This window comes from Antrostomus carolinensis, unplaced genomic scaffold, assembly GCF_000700745.2.
Source record: "Antrostomus carolinensis isolate BGI_N321 unplaced genomic scaffold, ASM70074v2 scaffold39856, whole genome shotgun sequence".
NCBI lineage: Eukaryota > Metazoa > Chordata > Aves > Caprimulgiformes > Caprimulgidae > Antrostomus > Antrostomus carolinensis.
Window position 1 is genome coordinate 1 of NW_010323248.1, and position 19,601 is coordinate 19,601.

The 19,601-nt window shown below is 42.6% G+C and overlaps 1 protein-coding gene across 2 annotated transcripts; it reads left to right on the forward strand.

Annotated features, from left to right (window-relative positions):
* Positions 1 to 4,066: 4,066 nt before the first annotated feature.
* ELMO2 (engulfment and cell motility 2) lies at positions 4,067 to 19,598 on the forward strand. 2 transcript variants are annotated; one of them, XM_010170529.1, is made up of 22 exons: positions 4,067 to 4,150; positions 4,749 to 4,874; positions 5,009 to 5,049; positions 5,545 to 5,617; positions 5,949 to 5,999; positions 6,988 to 7,169; positions 7,449 to 7,548; positions 7,759 to 7,910; positions 10,147 to 10,225; positions 10,853 to 10,888; positions 13,910 to 13,960; positions 14,283 to 14,405; positions 15,053 to 15,187; positions 15,627 to 15,731; positions 15,809 to 15,917; positions 16,587 to 16,723; positions 17,032 to 17,195; positions 17,279 to 17,391; positions 17,697 to 17,804; positions 18,149 to 18,231; positions 18,566 to 18,643; positions 19,277 to 19,598. In XM_010170529.1, exons 2-22 carry the CDS (start codon positions 4,797 to 4,799, stop codon positions 19,475 to 19,477), a joined length of 2,199 nt encoding a protein of 732 aa, XP_010168831.1. In that variant the 5' UTR covers positions 4,067 to 4,150; positions 4,749 to 4,796; the 3' UTR covers positions 19,478 to 19,598. The 2 variants fall into 2 exon arrangements, with proteins under 2 accessions (XP_010168831.1, XP_028941419.1); XM_029085586.1 differs by lacking the exons at positions 4,067 to 4,150; positions 10,853 to 10,888 and adding an exon at positions 7,355 to 7,357 and having other exon boundaries at positions 4,797 to 4,874.
* The last annotated feature ends 3 nt before the right edge of the window (positions 19,599 to 19,601 follow it).

The window sequence follows — 19,601 nt, forward strand, 5'->3', positions numbered from 1 at the left end:
GGTCGCTGTCGGGCAGAGGCGCCGTCCGAGAAGGCCGCAGTTGGCTGCTTCTCCGGGAGCCGAGTGGGCCTGAGGCATAAAATGGGCAGCACGGAACGTTGTTGGGCGCCTTAAACTGAGTTCTGGCCCAGGCTGCGGGAGTTGCTGACTGGCTGCTGCTTTCTTAAGGTTCACTTAACTGATTAAAAAGAATAAAAAAACGGTTCTCTTCTTGCCTGTTGCTGTCAGTTTCTGTCCTTGCTGAGCGATGGTCTCCGCCCAGCCCTGTTGGAATGCGCAAGGCAGTAGTCCACTGTCATAGGCTTAGTGTTGCAGCCCAAGGGCAGCTGTGGAAGGCTTTTGGAGGAATGTAGGATTCCAGAGACGGAAAATCTGATCACCTGGTTCTTTGGTTTTTCTAGTGAAGTATGTTTCTCTTTGCTTGTTATATGAGAGAACATAGAAAACTGTACGTATTCCTCCGGTTGGACTCTGCTACTCTCTTATGCTACTTGCTCAGGGAAGCTGTCTTCTCTGCACGCTTGTCCAGTTAGTCACTCTGCTAATAACAGTTACACCTCTTGTTTGGCCTGTCACTACCACCATCTGAGAACTTGCTGAGAACTGACTAGGATGTCTTGCGCATCTACAGGCTTCAGAAGCTGCAGGTATTAATGCTCGTTGACTGGGCGATTCTACTAGGCAGCTTTTCTTTTTCATGGAATGTTCTTTCATCCTCCTCATTTTCATTCTGTGCGCAGCACACTTTTTTCTCTCTGTAATGAAGGTTGAGTTTGTGAATAGGGAAATTCTGTTTGAAATACTCTAGTTGTTTTAGTTTGAAGCTTCTCAGAAGTCTCTTGAATAGTGTGTTATTAGCAGCTCTGCTGATTTCTCCTTGCGTTGCAACTACCCCTATGACACTGCTTTGTATGAAGGAACTTGCTTTGCAGAAGCAGAGTGAATTCATCTTTGATGGATTTCAGCTTGACTGCTGTCTCCCTGTATAAAACTTTGAGAATTGCTTACGTGCTGTGGTTGAGAAGAAGAGAGACCTGTAAGTGACTGATAATCACGATTATGCAAAATTATGGTCTGCTTCTTCCCAAGAGCTTCTGAACAGTCATTTTATCAAATATATCGCTGGTGCGCTGCAAAGTATTCACTGTAAAATTTAAAATCTGTCAACTCTCTTGTCTGCAGACATACAGTGAAATCTTTTCAAAGAATGCTTTTGACAGACATCCTCATGTTAAGAGGCTGACCTGAAGTACCCTTTGTAATTGTAGTCCAGTCTTCATTGTCCTCTTCTGGAAGGCTGTTTCTGCTGAGCCACTGATCTCTGTAGGTCCTTCAAAGAGTTTGACCCAGACTGTCTGAAGAGTTTCCTCCCTTTTTTAATTTTTAATTCCTTCTTCTCCAGGCTCTGCTTAGCTAATTCATTTTGATGTTTGATTCTCTTCCTTGGTAGGCTCATGGGGTATCTGTTCCATGGTGCTGCTGTGCAAAGAAACAGCCCTTAAGCTCTGTTTCTTTCACTGCGTATTTGCTGTGCCTTGAGTACCGATTGGAACAGGGAACATGACTTCCAGTCATGAGTGGGTGCTTATTTATGGAAGAAGTTTGGGGCAGAAGTAGTCTAACTTATCATGGCAAGTTACTTTCTGTATGCAGCTGAAAGCTTTTTTTGATACATGAAGGTAGTGTAATACAACTTAATTGGTTACTGTTTTCAGCGGTGAGGATATCAAGGTTGCTGCAGGTAGAGTGCATTGCCTCTAGGAGCTATGGGCCAACCTCTGTAGGGCTTTTTCTGATGAAACAGGAGACTGTATATTTATGTGGCGCTTAGGGACATGGTTTAGTGGTAGACTTGTTAGGTTTACGGTTGGACTCTATGATCTTGAGGGCCTTTTCCAAACTAAATGATTCTATGATTTCTGCAGAACTTCCCATAATATCATAATGGTTTTGTTTTAATGTGCACTTCCTCTCCCTGAATGATGCATATTCTTTGCAAGGGAGAAGATGAGTTAGAGATTTGTAAAGGCTTCTACCTATAGTAATCTGGGTGTCTTTGTTTTGGCACATAAAATACTGTATTTCCTTGTACTCTTCAGTAGCAACTTGTAATGTAAGTTGCAGTACAAATAAAAGACTATGACTGTACTGCAGGAGGCTGAAGGGAGAAGTGGTAATTAGAAACTAATTACTCATGAGTATATTAGTTAAAAGACTTGCAGGTTCAATTTTCAATACTCAAGGAAGTAATCTTTGAGCCTTGCCTCTTCACTGTGTATTTGCTGTGCCTTGCACACTGAATTGATTTAGATGTTTTCTAGTTGTGAGTGGGTTCACTTGTGGGAGAAGGAATTATCTGTTCAGTTATTGCAAGCCAGTCCCATTATTGGAGATGACATGTGCTTACGCCATATGACTAAGATTTCTTAGGCTTTCCGTTTTAGGGCATCATAGTTGTTGAATGGAGAACAGTGAATGGAAATCACATACCATTTGGGAACTGCCTGTCTGTTTCTAGACTTAATCAATGGAAACCTGTATATTCTGCAGAACTGGGAGTGTCATGCAAATTGGGCACTTTTTCTGGGGAATATGTACAGAGTTGTGCTACTGCTTCTATACTAGTAACTGCCATGGTGTACTTAAAGATTTAGTTGATGAGTTACCCCTGGTTTGAACTATTGCTGCAAAAGGCATTTGAAAATCTAAATGTGTTTTTATTTATTTGTGTGTGTGTGTGTGTGCGTGTGTGTGTGTAATTCAGGAAAAGGAAGTGAGAAAGACTGATTCATAGTTTTATTAGGTTCATCTATCTCTTTGCGAGACAGAAGGATTGGGTAAGCTCTGAATTCTTATGGCTGATGCTAGAGAGTACGTTGGCTCAGCAGGCTTTCCTGGTTTTGCCTTGTTTCTTTATTACACTGTACTTTGATGTTGGAGAAAGTCAGGTTTTTAGGATCAGGAGGGACACTTCTGATTTGCAGTGTGGCATGCCTGGCAGACTTTTCCTACCCTCAGAAATATCAAATATTGGGCACTGACTTGTAAACAGGCTAAGGATAACTGGTATAGGTAGGCTTGCTCAATAATAAGTGCTGTACAGGGGGCTGCAGTATATCTGGGTTCAAAGCATTCCTGTCTTTATGCAGATTCCCAGGTGCTTTGCTCTGCTTATGCAGTGAGGCAGGGTGCTCTTCTGATCCTGGATTCCTTATGCTTTATTGCCTGAATTCCTAGTTTACTTTGGACAAAAGAAGACAAACTGCTTCACGATGAGTGTAGACGAAAGGAATAGAGTCCAATTTACTGATTGTAACAGGTACGAAAATAGCACAAGCAGCTGTGTATGCGTTTAGGGTTAGAGGCCTCTTGGGAACGTACTTGCTGCAAGTTAATGTGTCTCTCTTATGAAGAGTAAATTGTATGTTTGTGCCTTGGAATGAGAATAGAACACTGGTAATAAAAATTTGGGAAGAAAGGGCAGAAGATTTGTGAAGAAATGCAGAGAAGTTCCTTTTTTCAGGACAGTCATGTAGTCCAATTTCCTGGGCCAGGTATCTGCCAATGCTTGGTCTTTGCTGATCTGTGGAAAGTTCTCCTTTACTTTCCTTGCATCAGGAAAATTCCGAAGGCTGCTAGTTTCCTTCAAGCCTTAGCATCTCTTTCCCAGTTGATCAGGGAAGTCAGGAAAGTATGTTCATCATGAAACAATGCCTCTGCTTAGTGCTGTCTCATCTCAATTCTGGAAAGGAGGGATTGGGATGCCCCAATAGGAGAAATAGGAGCTTCCATAGGAGTTGGGAAATTGTTCTTCAGAAGCTTACCATGTCATTCAGGTTATGCTGAAAATTGATTCTCAGGAGGAGTCCTTAAGGACAGGACTACTTCTGTGTCTGGTCAGATCTCATTTTTGGCAGCTTGAAGTCTTTGTTCCTGAGAACTGCTGATGGGGAGGGTTGTCTCTCTCCCATGTGACTTTCTCCCTATGGCTCTGTGGGAGAGAGCCAGGCTACTCCCTTCACCCAGGAGTGGATTCAAAAGGAACTGAACAAGTACATTTCTTTACAGCCCCTTGCTACCAGATGAAGCACAAACAGCATGTCTGACAACTGTCTGCGACCAAACCCTGGACACAAGCTTATGCTCTAAGGCAGATAAAGGAGTGAAAGGTAGACCTCCAGAGCAAATGCTGAGTTAACTTTTCTTCTGTGTTGGACATTCATGTTTTGGATTTATGATGTTCTAGGAAGGGAATGGGATAGAGCTAGCTGCTGGTACTCTGCCTTAGGAGCCTGTTTGGGTATCCTGAGTGGATCAGGGTATCTGAGAAATATGAATGGGGCATCAGTAAACACCAGCCCATGGGAGGGGGGCTACCTGGATAGCATGTTCCCCCTCTAGTAGCTAAGCCTAGGGAGCTAATTACTTTACTAGTTCTGTAAACTGAGCTGTCAGTACGGACAGTGGGTGGAATATGGTGCTTTGCTGATCAAAGTGACTCTCCTTCTTGTGTGAGTACCCCAACAAGCTCTCAGAAATGTTCCTTAGGTCATAAGGTTGGGCGTACAATTTCACAATGTGCTATTTTGGTATGAGGCCTTAATCTCTGGTACACTGGATGTTGTCCCTGGCAGGCCCAGCAAACCATAAGGCTGGTCTTATGTAGTGTTTTGAAGTTTGGTGTTAGATGCAACATAACAATTGAAATCATTTTCAGAGAACTGCTCACTATGCTTTCTCTTAAACAGGTGTGGGGGTGTATGCTGTTGTAAAGGTACCTGCAGGAGTCTGGAGCAATGCCACCACCTTCGGACATTGTGAAAGTAGCTGTTGAGTGGCCAGGTGCCAATGCCCAGCTGCTGGAAATAGATCAGGTGAGACCTGGTAACCAGATGGGGGAGGAGATGCACCATAGCCTTGATACTGGAATGTGGGAAGCATAGAAATGGGCAGTGTTCCTTTCTGTTTGAGAGGAACATGGCTACTGAGGACTCTCTTTCTGTTCTAGAAAAGGCCTCTTGCATCCATCATCAAGGAGGTCTGTGATGGGTGAGTAGTTCTCTGGGAACCCTTGTGAAGAAGGTCTGTCCCCCTGACAAATCTTGTTGGGGTACTGTGGAAAGTCTCTGCTGCTTATGCACGATCCATGCTGCCTGCTGCCAGTTTTGGCCATGGAATGGGCTAGGTTTTAAATCGGGAAGAAAAAGATCTCCTGGAAAGCAGGGGTTTTGCATCTTTATTCCACTTCTGAGCGTGTGCATATGTATGCCCCTAAGGTCAGTGTTTCTGAGGATTGGCCCATCTTGCTGTTCCTGAAGTGCAGGCCTCTTTCAGACATTCTACAGAGCTTGACGTAGGGTAGACTGAAGTCCCATCTCCCCTCAAGAGGAAGGTGTTTTCTCTCCTCTTTGGGAGACCTAATTTCTCATGTTAAAACTTTGCTTCAAAGTTCTTTTCCACCCTCCTGGGATCAAGCTCCTGTTTATTGAGAGCCAGAAGAAAGAGGAGGAAGAAGCTTATGTATCCTTCTTCTTCCTCTGCCAGGTGGTCGTTGCCAAACCCTGAATACTACACCTTGCGGTATGCTGATGGTCCTCAGCTGTACATCACAGAGCAGGTCAGTGTGAGGGGTAGCAGTTATGTCCTGAGCAAGAGTGCAGAATGCCTTGGACTAGTGTCGTGGAACAATACTATCACTAATCCTTGAGGGGCAGCATCTCTGCTATCAAAAATACTCAGACTTCAATGGTGTCATTCAACTGTGGAGCCTACCACTTCTCCCTTTGCACGCTTACAGGTGTGAGGACCCAGTGATGCAATACAGTACCTTCAGTAGGGTTGTGTAGTATAGGAACTCCTTTACTTGTGCATACAAATGTGCATTGTAGATCCAGTTGCATTCTTTCCCTCCTGCTTTTCTGCAATTTAAAGTTTATGTTTTCTTTCAGACTCGCTGTGACATCAAGAATGGAACTATACTACAACTGGCAATCTCCCCGGTAAATGCTTCCTCACATTCCTTTTTCTCACTAGCTATCCTCATATGACAGGCTGTTTCTTGCCTCTCAGCTTTTCTTTCTCCTTCTCCCTAAGTTGTAGGGGGCTTACCTTTCTTGCGGGCCATTCTGCACAATGAGGCGCACACTCTTGTTTTCCTTCTTGGTTGTGGTGTGTGTCATTCCTTAGATTCCTTGGATGCTCTGCCCTTTTATAGGACTTCCTGTAAATAAATCCAGTCTACTTTTTATTGCATCTCCTAGATTAGCATATTGTAAAGTATCTGATAGATGCATTCTCAGTATAAGTGCAGTTAATACCATCAGTTGGAAAGCAACAGTACTGGTGCCTTAATGCAGAAATTAAAAGAAGAGAAAAATTTGATGCAGAGGGGGGGTCGTTCCTAGTGAATTCTTGCTATTGTGATCTCAACAGTTGTCTTTTGCAGACTTGCTGCAGCTTCCTTTTTATTGAAATTCTGAAACTTTTTCTGTGCAAGTGTCATGGCATATATCTGAGTGAGCAGAACAGGAAGAAGTTATTTGAATGAGAGGAGGTTGAGAGGATATCATTGATCTATGTCTGAGAAAACTTACAGAATGTCGTGTGGATACACAAAATGAGCTTGTGCTTCTCTTTGAATCTATGAGAGATTCTTCTTAACATTGTATTTCCTTAATGGTCTCACTTCATATTTCTATATCCACCTCCACTCACTTCAGCAGGAAGAAAAACAAGCGTTTACTCTAACATATAAAACAGCATTTTACTCACCTCCTGCTTGGTTGTGACTGTTGCTGAGTGCAGCCTTTTTTTAGTCTGTCTTAGACTTGCTGACTGCTGATACTTTATCCTCTTATTGCTGGTACCTCTCTACCCTTGCTGTGCTCTCTCTGCCCATCCATGGACTTCTGACAGAATGCTGATGCTGGCAGAACTTGGTTTGCAGGTGACTAGTCTTTGTCTGGCAGCATCTCTCTTTCCTCCCAGTCTAGGGCAGCTCGCCAGCTGATGGAGAGGATCCAGTCGCACAGTATGGAAGCCAGACTGGATGCCATGAAGGAACTGGCTAAACTTTCAGCAGATGTGACCTTTGCCACAGAGTTCATCAACATGGAAGGGATTACAGTGCTGACACGGCTTGTGGAGAGCGGAACCAAGCTTCTGTCCCAGTAAGTTTCCTGTATTCCAGGACTCTGGAGCAGGGCCTTCAAATAAGTGGCTAATTTTGCTTGCTGGTATGGCATTAAGCAACTAACTTCATAGCAAATGCTGATCTATTAATTGAGACAAAATTTTTCTAGTCATTTGCTAAACTCAATGAGGCAAAAGAGGAGACATTTATGATGTATGAAAGGTGGTGACATTTTTCTCTTATCCAGCTTATTGAGCTCAGACAGGCTTTTTCCGGGCTACCAGATCTCTTGTAACTGCATTATTCATTTTCTCAGTTACAGTGAGATGTTGGCTTTCACTCTGACTGCCTTCTTGGAGCTGATGGACCATGGTATTGTCTCTTGGGACATGGTCTCAATAACCTTCATCAAACAGGTCAGTTTGGGTAAAGCAGGTGAGTGGATGCTATTTCTTTTCATGCTTTGATGCAGCTTCCAGGAAGAGCAAGATGACTCTGAGAAGCTGAGTAGTCACTGAGAGCACAGTGCACCCAGATTTCTGAGGCCTGTCTCCCTTAGCTTGTCTCACTCACCACAATGTTTCCTGGATGGGCATCTGTTGACCTGCTGGTTCATCTGTTTTTAGATTGCAGGGTATGTGAGTCAGCCTATGGTAGATGTCTCCATCCTTCAACGATCCCTAGCCATTCTAGAAAGCATGGTGCTAAACAGTCAGACTCTATATCAGAAGATAGCAGAAGAGATCACCGTGGGGCAGCTGATTTCTCATCTGCAAGTGTGAGTGTCCACCCAACAGTGGTGTGATTTAAATCAATTTTATTAATAGCTGTTAAGTTGAAAATACACCTTTTTATGTTTAAAACACTTAAAGATGCTCTTTTTAAAGTATAATTGAAATGACATCTTACTTGAACTTTAGGATTTCTCACAGATTTTTTAAAAAGTAAGATCCTGGAAAAATATGTTCTGGGTCCTGGAAACACTTAAGCACATGAGTATATGTCTTGAACAAAGATATTTTACTTTAGCGGTATATTAAAGTTTAAAGTATGGTAAAGATATTTTACTTTAACATACTCATATGCTCGTATGCATATGAGTATGTTACATGCTCATATGCTCAAGTGCTTCCAGAACACAGAAGGTTGCTGAACAAAGTATCTATGCAGGGCATATTGTAGAAAGGGAGGCTGGAAAGCAAGTCATAATATGCCGGTGTTTGTTTGGCACGACTATCAGGAGGGAGCAGTCTTTAGCAGAGGATAGGTTTTGGAAGAGCAAGTCCATGGAAACAAGTCTGAAAGAGATGCATTAGAAGAGGAGAAATTAATTTTAAAATTGTTTTGCTGTGTCAAAAAGCAAGCAGTGTGGTGAAAAGAGCAGCAAATGTTGAAAAGAAGAGTAGAAGAGATGAAGTCACAGAGACCTGCAAAGCTTGGAAGCCCAAGGAAAACCTAAGATGATGTGTGAACATTTGCATGTTTGAAGTATGGCAGATTGACCAAAATTAAGATGTGGAAGGGAGCAGTAGAATAAAGGATATGGTTGTTATCCACAGATATGCCAGGGATAAACACCAAAGTGGGGAAAATAGCTATTTAAGCTAGAAGATGTTTTAGCTTTAGATGTTTTATAAAAGTTAAATTTTATATGTATATACACACACACACATATATATATACACATACTTTTTTTTTTTTAAGTATACACACACACAAGTTTGTTTAGGTGATGCACTGGACTTCAGTTAATCAGAAGAGCTTGAAGTTCTGCAGAAGTCTCCCAGGAGTGTTTTGGGTCTGGCTGAGATAGAGTTAATTTTCTGCATAGCAGCCCTCAGTTCTGTGCTTTGTATTGGTAACAAGAAAGGTGCTGATAACACAACAGTGTTTTGGCTGCTGCTGAGCAGTGCTCAGCACAGCTTCGAGGCTGTCTCCAATGTTTTCCTCTCAGCGGTGTGCTGGGGATGGCCAAGATCTTGGGAGGGCACACAGCCAGGACAGCTGACCCAAACTGACCAAAGGGATATTCCATACCATATGATGTAAGCTCAGCAATAAAAGATAAGAGAAGCCCGGGGGCACAGCATTTGTTTGTGTGAAATTTGGCTTCTGGAGCAACTGCTTCGCATCCTGAAGCCCTGCTTCCAGGGAAGTGGCTGGACGTCACCGGCTGATGGGGGAAAGTAAAGAAAAAAAATCTTTTGTTGCTTCTGCGTGCAGCCTTGGCTTCTGTTTTATTAAACTGTCTTTCTCTTGACTCCTGAGGGTTTTTTCCATCTTATTTTCTCCTCTGCCTTGCCCTGCTGAGGAGGGGAGTGATAGAGCAGCTTGGTGGCCACCTAGCATCCATCCAAGGTCCACCCACCACAAAGAGTAGTAGTATAGCAAGAAACAAAACGGGATTTGATAGAGCATCAAGATGGGGGTGGAAAAGAGTGTTATCAGCATTTGGAAGCTTGTTCAGAACATCACAAGTGAAACCACATGCTGTGCATGATCTAGGAAGGAACTAAGCACCCTAAGCTCTTCAGTGAAAATAAGACATGTAGCTTGGGCCAAACTATTGAGGTTGGAAGGCAATGCCATGAAGAGCGGCATGCTTCCCCCTTAGTTCCATTTGTATTTGGTGGCTTCCATTGACATAGGGGAGAAAAATTACTTGCTCCGTATAAGTTTCTAGCTGTATCCATATAACAGACAACAGTATGACTAGGCTTTACAGAGGTAGATTCAGCATTGGAAATAAAGTGTGGTGGTGTGGAACTCTGAGCTCTGCTGGGCTGCAATCTACACTATCTTCTGAATAATGGAGCTATCAGTCAGCAATTTCTGACAGCTTTTTGCAGGCCTTGTGAAGAGTTAGATGGCATGAAAGTAGATTATCTCAGTCCCGCTCATCCATTGAAATGCAAGACAGCTGTATTAAATGTTCTTATGGTGCAGGCAAAGCAGCAAGCTGTAATATTCTGAACTGTCTATTCTCTTAATGAACCTCCTATTTGTTTCTGCAGCTCAAACCAAGAGATTCAGACATATGCCATTGCCCTCATCAATGCCCTCTTCCTGAAGGCACCTGAGGACAAGAGACAGGTTTGTTCTTGCTTTTTTACTTTAAACCTGAAAAATGGTTACTGACTGGCTATTTACTTTATGCCTCAGAAATTGTATTCTCTGGGAAAGACAGACCTCAGACCTTGCCAAGAATTTAAGTAGCTGTTTCAGTGTAACAACATAAGAGAAAAAGTACCATCCCATTAATAATGTGTTCTGGAGCAGCATATCTATGTTTAGGAAATGCTCAGAAAGGAATCTGAAAGGCCTTGAGAGACAGAAAGTAATCCTCTATACAGCATGGCTTTTTTTTTTTTTTTTTTTTTAAGAAAGTTAATTCCATAAGGAAGAGGTAGGCTGGGTAGAGTCCTTGGGGTTGTATGTACTTACTAAACAAACACTCCATCTCCCACTCCCCCAAAAAAGGGACCTTTCTTAAGTCATAGGGAGATATTCCCACTGGCAATTGTGAGGAATGAAACACCTGTCCTGCTCTGAGGAAGACCCCAAGATCTAAACTACATACAAGATGTGCATATGTCTGTATTGTGTAGCTTTGCTGTGTTAAGCCTTTCTTCTCTAGTGCCTTGTTTGTGCCTTATTTCTGGACTCTGAGCTAAATCCTGTCTGCTTCTTTTTGTGCCTTTTTTTGCTTTCTGCCAGCAGGACAAGCTGCTTAACCCACTAGACCTGCCCATCACTGTAAGTAACTCAAGCCTGGGGGCTGGTCCTGCGGAACTGTAGGCATGTTAGCTTTTCTCCAGTTATGCCTCTTCTGTCTCAGAGATACAGGCTTGAGATAGCGGAAGAGCCTAGGGAGAAGGGCGGGGAGGAGTCCTGAGGATGTACTTAGATTGTGAAGGGGAGAAGAATCAGTAGCAGGAGAAATCTTGAATGACTTATTGTGCACACAAGGTAATAGAGATGATAGTAAAAGGAAACTGATACTACAAGACTGACCAGGTGAACCAATTTTAAAACTGGAACCAGTTCTTTAGCAGTCTGGGGCTCCTTAAACTTATTACAGGCTGATTTTATACTCCAAATCTCATTTGTGTTAACAACAGTCTCATATCCAGCTGTGTCCTTCTAAAGGTAGAGCTGTTTGTCTGTGAAGAGCAGTCACAAAACTCAGGGCTGTCTGGGGACTAGAGCATACATTCTGCCTAATGTGTGACTTCTCCCTTATGGGAATTGTGCTATGAGAATGTTTTTTGCCCCATGCTGTCTCTAGGGTAATCACTGCTCTCGTTAATAGGTTGATTTGAAGCCTGCTGTATCTTGAGATTCTGGTACACTACTTAAATTTTCTGGGTGGTACAGAGAATGCTCCACTTTTACCAAGGATGCGGTGCCTTCACAAGGGAAACTGTGGTCTTAATAAATGTTACATACTATTTCTAAAATTAATGGATGTGCTTAACACATGAAAATCAGGAAGAACATTCTCCTCTGTTGGTAATTTGGCCAGGATATTAAACTTCACAGCAAACAAAATTACAAGGGATCTTTCATGTCTCTTTTTTTTCTTTTTAATTGTTTGGATTTTGTTTTTTTTTTAAACCTTGAACACAATCCACATGACTACAAAGGTCCATAAAGATGATTAAGGGACTGGAATATAATTACTATTAATAGAGTCTGGGAGATCTGGGGTTGCTCAACCCCAAGAAGAGAAGGCTTAAGGGAGTGTTATCAATGTGTATAAATATCTGATGGAAGGGGGGAAAAAAAGAAGCAGGAGCCTGACTCTTCTCAGTAGTGCCTGCTAACAGGAGAAGAGGCCATAGGCACAGCTTAAAACCCAGGAATTTCCACCTGAACACAAATACACAAGCAAAAAAAAAAAAAAAAAAAAATTAATGAGAGTGGTCAAACACTGGAACAGGTTACCCAGAGAAATTGGGGAGTCTCCATCACTGGAGATATTAAAAACCTGACTGGACACGGTCCTGCGCAACCTGCTCTGTCTGATGTTCCTTGAACCAGAGGAGTTGGACTAGATGATCTCAAGATGTCTCTTCCAACATAAATGATTCTGGGATTCTATGACCCCATCAAGCAGCAAAGTGGGCATTATTGGGCTCTCAGAAGAACATGGATCCCTCCGCAGTGGTTAGGCTATGTGCATGCTCATGCTTCTTACTATGCTGTTTAGAATTGTTTAATTTTCTTTGTCCTTCCCGCTGTTTATCTGCTTCAGTTATCTGTTATTTCATTCCGTGTATGAACAAATTCCTTTGGTGTAAGGATTCTTTGCGTTGCATGCATGAACAAATCCTAACAGTAGGCTTTGTTCTATTCTCAGTACTACATCTCACAAATCATAGTAAAAAATAATGATTCAGAGGGCAGTGTGTTATCTCTGAAACTACTTCCTACTTCATCTAGATGCTTCTGGGATAACTTCCACTCAAGCAGTGACTCATTTTGGTTGTAACATGAGCACTGTAATGAGCAGCCATTACAGCTTGGCTATCAGCCAGGATATCACTTTGTTGTTTTAGGAGGTTTCTGTCTGGAGCAAAAGTGATAATAGGGACTTGAAATGAGTGTAATATACACATTTTACCAGGCTCCTTATAAAGCCTGTCAAGAGCAGGGTTGATATCAGCAGGTGGAACAGTCTTGGACTGCTCAGAATGTACAACTGATGGAGTACAATTGTCTTAAGACTACACATCTGCTTCCAGTTCTCAATCTGCACTCCATAGGAATGTGAAGAGATCTCAGACTGGTCGTTGGTTTGGACTTCCTCCAGATGATATATAGCCCAACAGATTTTTCTTACCCAAAGATTTTGCTTATAACAGCAACTTCTGATAATATTCCATCTTGATGGTAGCACTTGTGCCACTCTCCTAGCAGGTGTAATGAGATTGCTGGTATTTTAAAAAGTGAACCTTCACAATTTACAAGTGTCCCACTATCACAACGAGGAAAGCACAAATTAGATTTTTGCAGGTGAATGTGTAATTGGTCCCAGAACTGAAGGCTTGCAGCAGATACTTGTATCTGCTGTGACTGTCATTGTGACTTGATGGTTGGGAAACCCTCCTCATCTGGGGAAGGAAGCCATGCAGTAAAGAGGGGAAACTGGAAGCTTTACTTTAAGCATAAAAAATATTTACCCTTTATTTTTGTAAACTTAAGTGCTTCTACAAACTGCTCCTAACTGATTTCTAAACATCTCTCCAGGAAGTGAGATAAAGGAAATGTACATTTCAGCGGGAGTTTTTGAGAGGGAGGAAACCTGAAAATTATGTTATCTAGCCCTTGTTATCTTGGGTATATACCTAGGTATAGAAAGTTGTGAAATTATAATTGAAGAAACCTCTTGTAGGTGACAGATTTTTCTGGGCAACCCACAGTATGCTCCCTCCTGCCATATCTCCTGATATTGACGTATCATTACATGTCCAATGCTAAGCTAAATTTTCTTCTGTTTTTTGACTGTGTTAGTGCCTTTCTCTGTATTAATAATGTTTTGTAGGGGAGCCATCCATGAGTTGTGCCATGGTAAAGATAACCCTTGCATCCCAACTTGATGCTTGCTTTGTGGTGAGATACCATGCTAAATTGACAGTCTGTAGTGAAAAGCACTTTGTTGTGTGCCAGTGCTATCTGCAATTCATAGGCTTCCTTTTTTCTCTCCTTTCTGCACAATGTGGACTTTTTGTTTATATTTCTCTCATGTTATTTCATCTCTAAATTCCGCAACAGGAAATGGCTAATGCATTTGCCCAGAAGCACCTGAGGTCTATAATCCTAAACGTAAGTATGTCTGAAATGACAGAGTGCTTCCTAATGTTCTCTCTATAGTGATTTCACTTGTGCAGAGTTTAAATTCTGCTGTCCTCGGGGCACTTCCAGAAAAGTGACTCTTTCAAAGGTGAAATTGGAGCCACTTGTTCAAAAGGGAGTTATCAGGATGCTTCTTTCTGCTGTTACAGAGCATGTTTCTGATGGAATATGGAGGTTAAACAGCTGAATCTTCATATACAGAGATGTACATGTAGCCTGGCGTATGCCTACAGCTAATACCTCAGTTATTATTTGTATTCTCTGTATTTCTACCCTATCCTTTATTTTGCAGCATGTGATCAGAGGAAACCGCCCAATCAAAACAGAAATGGCACATCAGCTGTACGTGCTACAGGTCCTGACCTTTAATCTCCTGGAAGAGAGAATGATGACCAAGATGGATCCCAATGATCAGGTCACTATTAGAGCTGAGTAAGATCTGATAGAATAGGACATACAAGGGGCCTTATTCCTGAGCTCCTTAACTACATAGAATTTGCAGTAGATGGTGCGTAAATTTCAAAACCACCCCTTACATTGTAGTCACTGAGGTTCAGGTATGTTCATCACCATCCTGCTCTATTCTGTGGGGCTTTCAGAGATATAAGTGGTCACTGGAAACCATATATTCCTTTCTTGACCAGTGTGATGACAGCTGTCACACTGATTACTCCACCTCTATGGAGGGCACATAATTTTATCCTTTTCCTTGCAGTATATAAGGAAGCTGGGAATTTTTAAGGTGTCCGTTACTCAGTTCTTAGATGCATTGTAGTCTTGAGTGAGAAATGGCTTAGCATTATTGGAATGCCTAGAAATTGCCATTAACTAAACTTGGGGCGGTTAGAGGAAAATGCACACAAATATTTTGCATTACCCAATATACTGAAACTTGCCATTTTGAAATCGATTGCCTCTTTTTATGTAGTGTTAATGACCTTTAGCATCTCTCTGTATTCACTGTGTGAGCTCTGGGGAGAGAAGTGGGACTGTGCATTATGTGAAAATACTGTGCTAGTGATTGATCACATGTTACCATTTCCCTGCCTTTCTGTCCTTCAGGCACAGAGAGACATCATATTTGAGTTGAGAAGAATTGCATTTGATGCCGAGTCTGACAGCAACACCATCCCTGGCAGTGGAACAGAAAAACGCAAAGCGATGTACACCAAGGACTACAAGATGCTGGGATTCACTGTATGCATCTAGCAAGAGCGCTGACTGTAAAGCATGTAAAGGCAATCTAAGTGATCCCCATCAGATTTGTGGGGAAATAAGGAACAGAAACAGCTGTCTGCTTTATTGTACTTCTGTATCCAAGTTTCAGAAATTCAGCTACACTCAGACTCCCAGGGAAGGTCATTATGAACTTAGTGATTGGTTAAATGCCAGGGTTCCTTAGGCACATCCTCTGTGGATATTTACTTACCATATGTACCTGTTCTATGAAGAACTTGGTATCAGCCTCTCTTCTAGAAAGTTTGGATAGCGTTGTCAGCAGGAGTCCAAGGTTACTTCTTGGATAGATGTGAGGGAGTACTTGATGGACAGGCGGTTGTAAAATTCATTCAGAAAAGGTTCTCGCACAATTTATTTAAGCTAATTTGTTTGGGTTCTTTCAATATGCTTTTCACAGAATCACATCAATCCAGCCATGGATTTTACTCAGACACCTCCAGGGATGCTGGCATTGGACAACATGCTCTACTTGGCCAAATTTCATCAGGACACCTATATCAGGGTAAGTGGAGCTGCTGTTTTTTTGCAGAAACCAACATTTCAGCAGCTCTTCATAGTGTGTGTTGTATCCTCTTGTAGATTGTTCTGGAGAACAGCAGTCGAGAAGATAAGCACGAGTGTCCCTTTGGTCGCAGTGCCATTGAGCTTACCAGGATGCTTTGTGAGATCCTGCAAGTTGGGGAACTCCGTAAGTACCATTTATTAGCCCAGCTTTCCAAGTTGCTGGACTGATGCTTCTGGAAGTAGCTTTCAGACTGACCAGTATTCACAGGCATTTGTACTTCAATCTCACTTCTGCCTTGTAAAGACAGGAGGAGCTTGGAGCTTTTCAGTGTCCCAGTGATAATACCAGTATCAAAGTAAAGTAAGAAATTTTGTTGTGTGAGCTCTGGTTATTCTGGAAAAACTCACAAGCAGAAGGCTTCAACTTCCTGAAGCTTCAGCAGGGTGCTGTATTAAAAAAAACAAAAACAAAAACAAAAGAACACTCTAGAAACCATCCTTAACTTGAGAAAAGTTTAGTAGCTCTGACAGTCCCAAAACAGCATTTTGAGACAATTAACCACTATAAGAAATTCTACCACAGGAAAGTGGGAAACAATTGCAAGCAGTCATTTTGGGGGCTAGTATGAAAAGGGCACAAGTCACAAGAAGCTTGCATGGTGAAGCGTGGGGAGAGTTGCCATAGACAGAGTATAGACTGTCTATGCAGAGATGAAGCATCGAACTGTCTTGATCTCTTAAGTTAGTACTATTGCACACCATCAGGTTTCTGTCACTGTAGTGGATTTTGGTTATTCTTAGCAGCTCTTGTGCAATATGCTCACATGGTTGTGGTTTCTCTTTCTTTCTGAAGCCAATGAAGGCCGGAATGACTATCACCCCATGTTTTTCACCCATGACCGTGCATTTGAGGAGCTATTTGCCATCTGCATCCAGCTGTTGAACAAGACCTGGAAAGAAATGAGGGCGACAGCAGAAGATTTTAATAAGGTCAGAGTGGAGAAGAGGTATTTGTGTAGAATCTTTTGCAGAACAGCACCTGTTCACTCAGCCTGTACACTTGCTTAAAGAGTAGGGTGGAGAAGGTATGACAGGGCATTATCATGGGCTGTAAGGGAGGATGGTGCAGCTTTTATTTGGTATGACCTGATGTCATTCTTTGTTCTTCTGGATCTTCAAAGTCACTAGTACATTATTCCATGTCAGTTCTTTGCTGCCACTGAGCTGTGCCCTGGTTCTCTGCTGCCATTAAGCAGTGAGACTGTGACTTGCTTTTCCTCCCTGCCCAACCTCTTTAGGTTATGCAGGTTGTGAGGGAACAGATCACACGGGCTCTTCCCTCTAAACCAAACTCCTTGGACCAGTTCAAGAGCAAACTGCGCAGCCTGAGCTATTCTGAGATTCTGCGACTACGCCAGTCTGAGAGAATGAGCCAAGATGACTTCCAGTCACCGCCTATTGTGTAAGAGCCAGTGCAAAAACAGTTGCCTCCTGTACTTGCCGTCACCGCCATTCTCTGCTTACTCTTCTGTATTTGATTGCCAGGGAGCTGAGAGAGAAAATCCAACCTGAGATCTTGGAGCTGATAAAGCAACAGCGCCTGAACAGGCTTTGTGAGGGAAGTAGCTTTCGAAAAATTGGAAATCGCAGAAGACAAGGTAAGGTGACAGCACCTACTGCATTTTTCATGTGAAAAAATGGCAAATAAGATCTAGTGGATTACTCTTACAGCAGGCATGTTGCCAAGAAGGAAAGATGGTTACATGGGCTACCTATACCAGCCAGTAGTTTGGGATGGAACAGATGCACATTTCTAAGAATACAGCCATCCTCTCATGAACAGGAAACAATGCTGAGGAACCTGGGGGAGTAGAGGGATTGGGTGGGGAGTCTATAATGTAGAGGCTGTAAGACCTTATGGGAATGATCTTGCTTAGCTTACTCTACTTGATGTATGTTCCAGAAAGATTCTGGTATTGTCGCTTGGCTCTGAATCACAAGGTGCTACACTATGGAGATCTGGAAGATAATGCCCAGGGGGAAGTGACATTTGAATCTCTACAGGAAAAAAGTAAGTTCCAATTACTGCTCTGAGCACACTATGCAATGTTCTGTGCTCTGCTGTCTAGAGGCTGTTATGAATAGCATTCTAGAGGGAAGAGAACAACAGCTGTAGCTGAAGCCCTGACTGAGGTGAGATCAACTTCTGGTCCTTGCCCAAATCCTTTGTCTTGGAATTGCTTTGTGTTTCTTGTAACAGCCAACTCTAGGCATGTGTCACTGGAAATGTGTTTTGGAAAACTGCAGTAATGAGCTATAAAAACAGTAACAATGCTCAGTTGCAAAGACAAAACAAAGTTCTGTCTTTCCCTGGTTAGGATTTCTTGTTTGTTAGTTTTACTTTTTCACTGTTAGTTCCAGTTGCAGACATCAAAGCCATTGTCACAGGGAAGGATTGTCCACACATGAAGGAAAAGAGTGCACTGAAACAGAACAAGGTAAGTGCTCCCTTTTTGCCCGTCATTAATATCCAGTGCTATAGAGTTGAAGACTGTGAAAGTAAGCAACAGGAGCAAATGGCCTTCCACGCTGCAGGTGTATTGTTTACAAAACCCATCTCATGTCTGGGCCTTTTTCTAGTACTCATTTGCGATTGCCAGGTGCTGTGAGCATAGTCTGGGTTTGTGCTATAGGCTACTCTGAGTTACTCAGAATACTGATACGGGAAAGTGCACTGAGCTGCAGCAAGGCAGCTTCTCTTGTTGGGTTAGCAGGCAGAAGGTGCTGTGATGTTTTTTTCAGTTGATGAGTGAAAGATTCTTTTCCATTCAGGAAGTGTTAGAATTGGCCTTCTCGATATTATATGATCCTGATGAGACCTTGAACTTCATTGCACCTAATAAATATGAGGTAAGAAACATAGCAGTTAAGCAGTCAAATATAAAGCAATTAATTCAGAGATTAAGAAGGATCAGTTGCTTCTCATTAAATGCTTGAGCAGGTTGTCTCCTACCAGGTTCATTCTTGGAAAATGTTGCCAATGCCTTAGTGTGACTCTTCCTCCCCCCCCTCCCCCAGTTATCTTTCTTTAAAAAAAAAAAATAAATCCTACACTAACTTCCCTTAGTCTGGACTGATATTTTCTTTTCTCCTATGCAGTCAGTTTTTCCCTTTTCCTGATTTGATAAGATGGTGATGCCTAAATTAGCTTTGCTTTTTCTGTTGTAATTAGCTTTGCTTTTTTTGTTATTATGCCATGATATAAACTGTTGGCCCTCTCCTAGAGCCATGGGGTTATGCTTATCTTTAGGCTTCTAACTTTCATTGGAAATCTCTGTGGGCAGTTTTTGGGATTGGTTTGGGTGTTTGTTGGTTTGTTGTTTTTTTTCCCCATCATAGGTTAACTCCCTCTCATGTTTCCTATCTTAGAGCTGTATACGAGTTTCTCTAATTGTTGCATGGAGGGAAAGATTCAACACAACCTATCATTTACCCCTGCAGTTGTGAATTACCTTTTTTTTTTTTCTTTTTTTTTCTCCACAGTACTGTATCTGGATTGATGGGCTTAATGCCCTCTTGGGGAAGGACATGTCCAGTGAGCTGACTAAAAGTGACCTGGACACGCTGCTGAGCATGGAAATGAAGCTGAGACTCCTGGACTTGGAGAACATCCAGATCCCCGAGGCGCCGCCGCCCATCCCCAAGGAGCCGAGCAGCTACGACTTTGTGTACCACTACGGCTGATGGGGACCGGGGTCGGGACCGGGCGGCTCAGCGCAGCCCCGCACCCGCAGCGGGTGGGGCGGCGCCGCGCAGACGCCGCTCCCTTTTGTACGAGTCACAATAATAACCAATGTCGCTCCTCCGG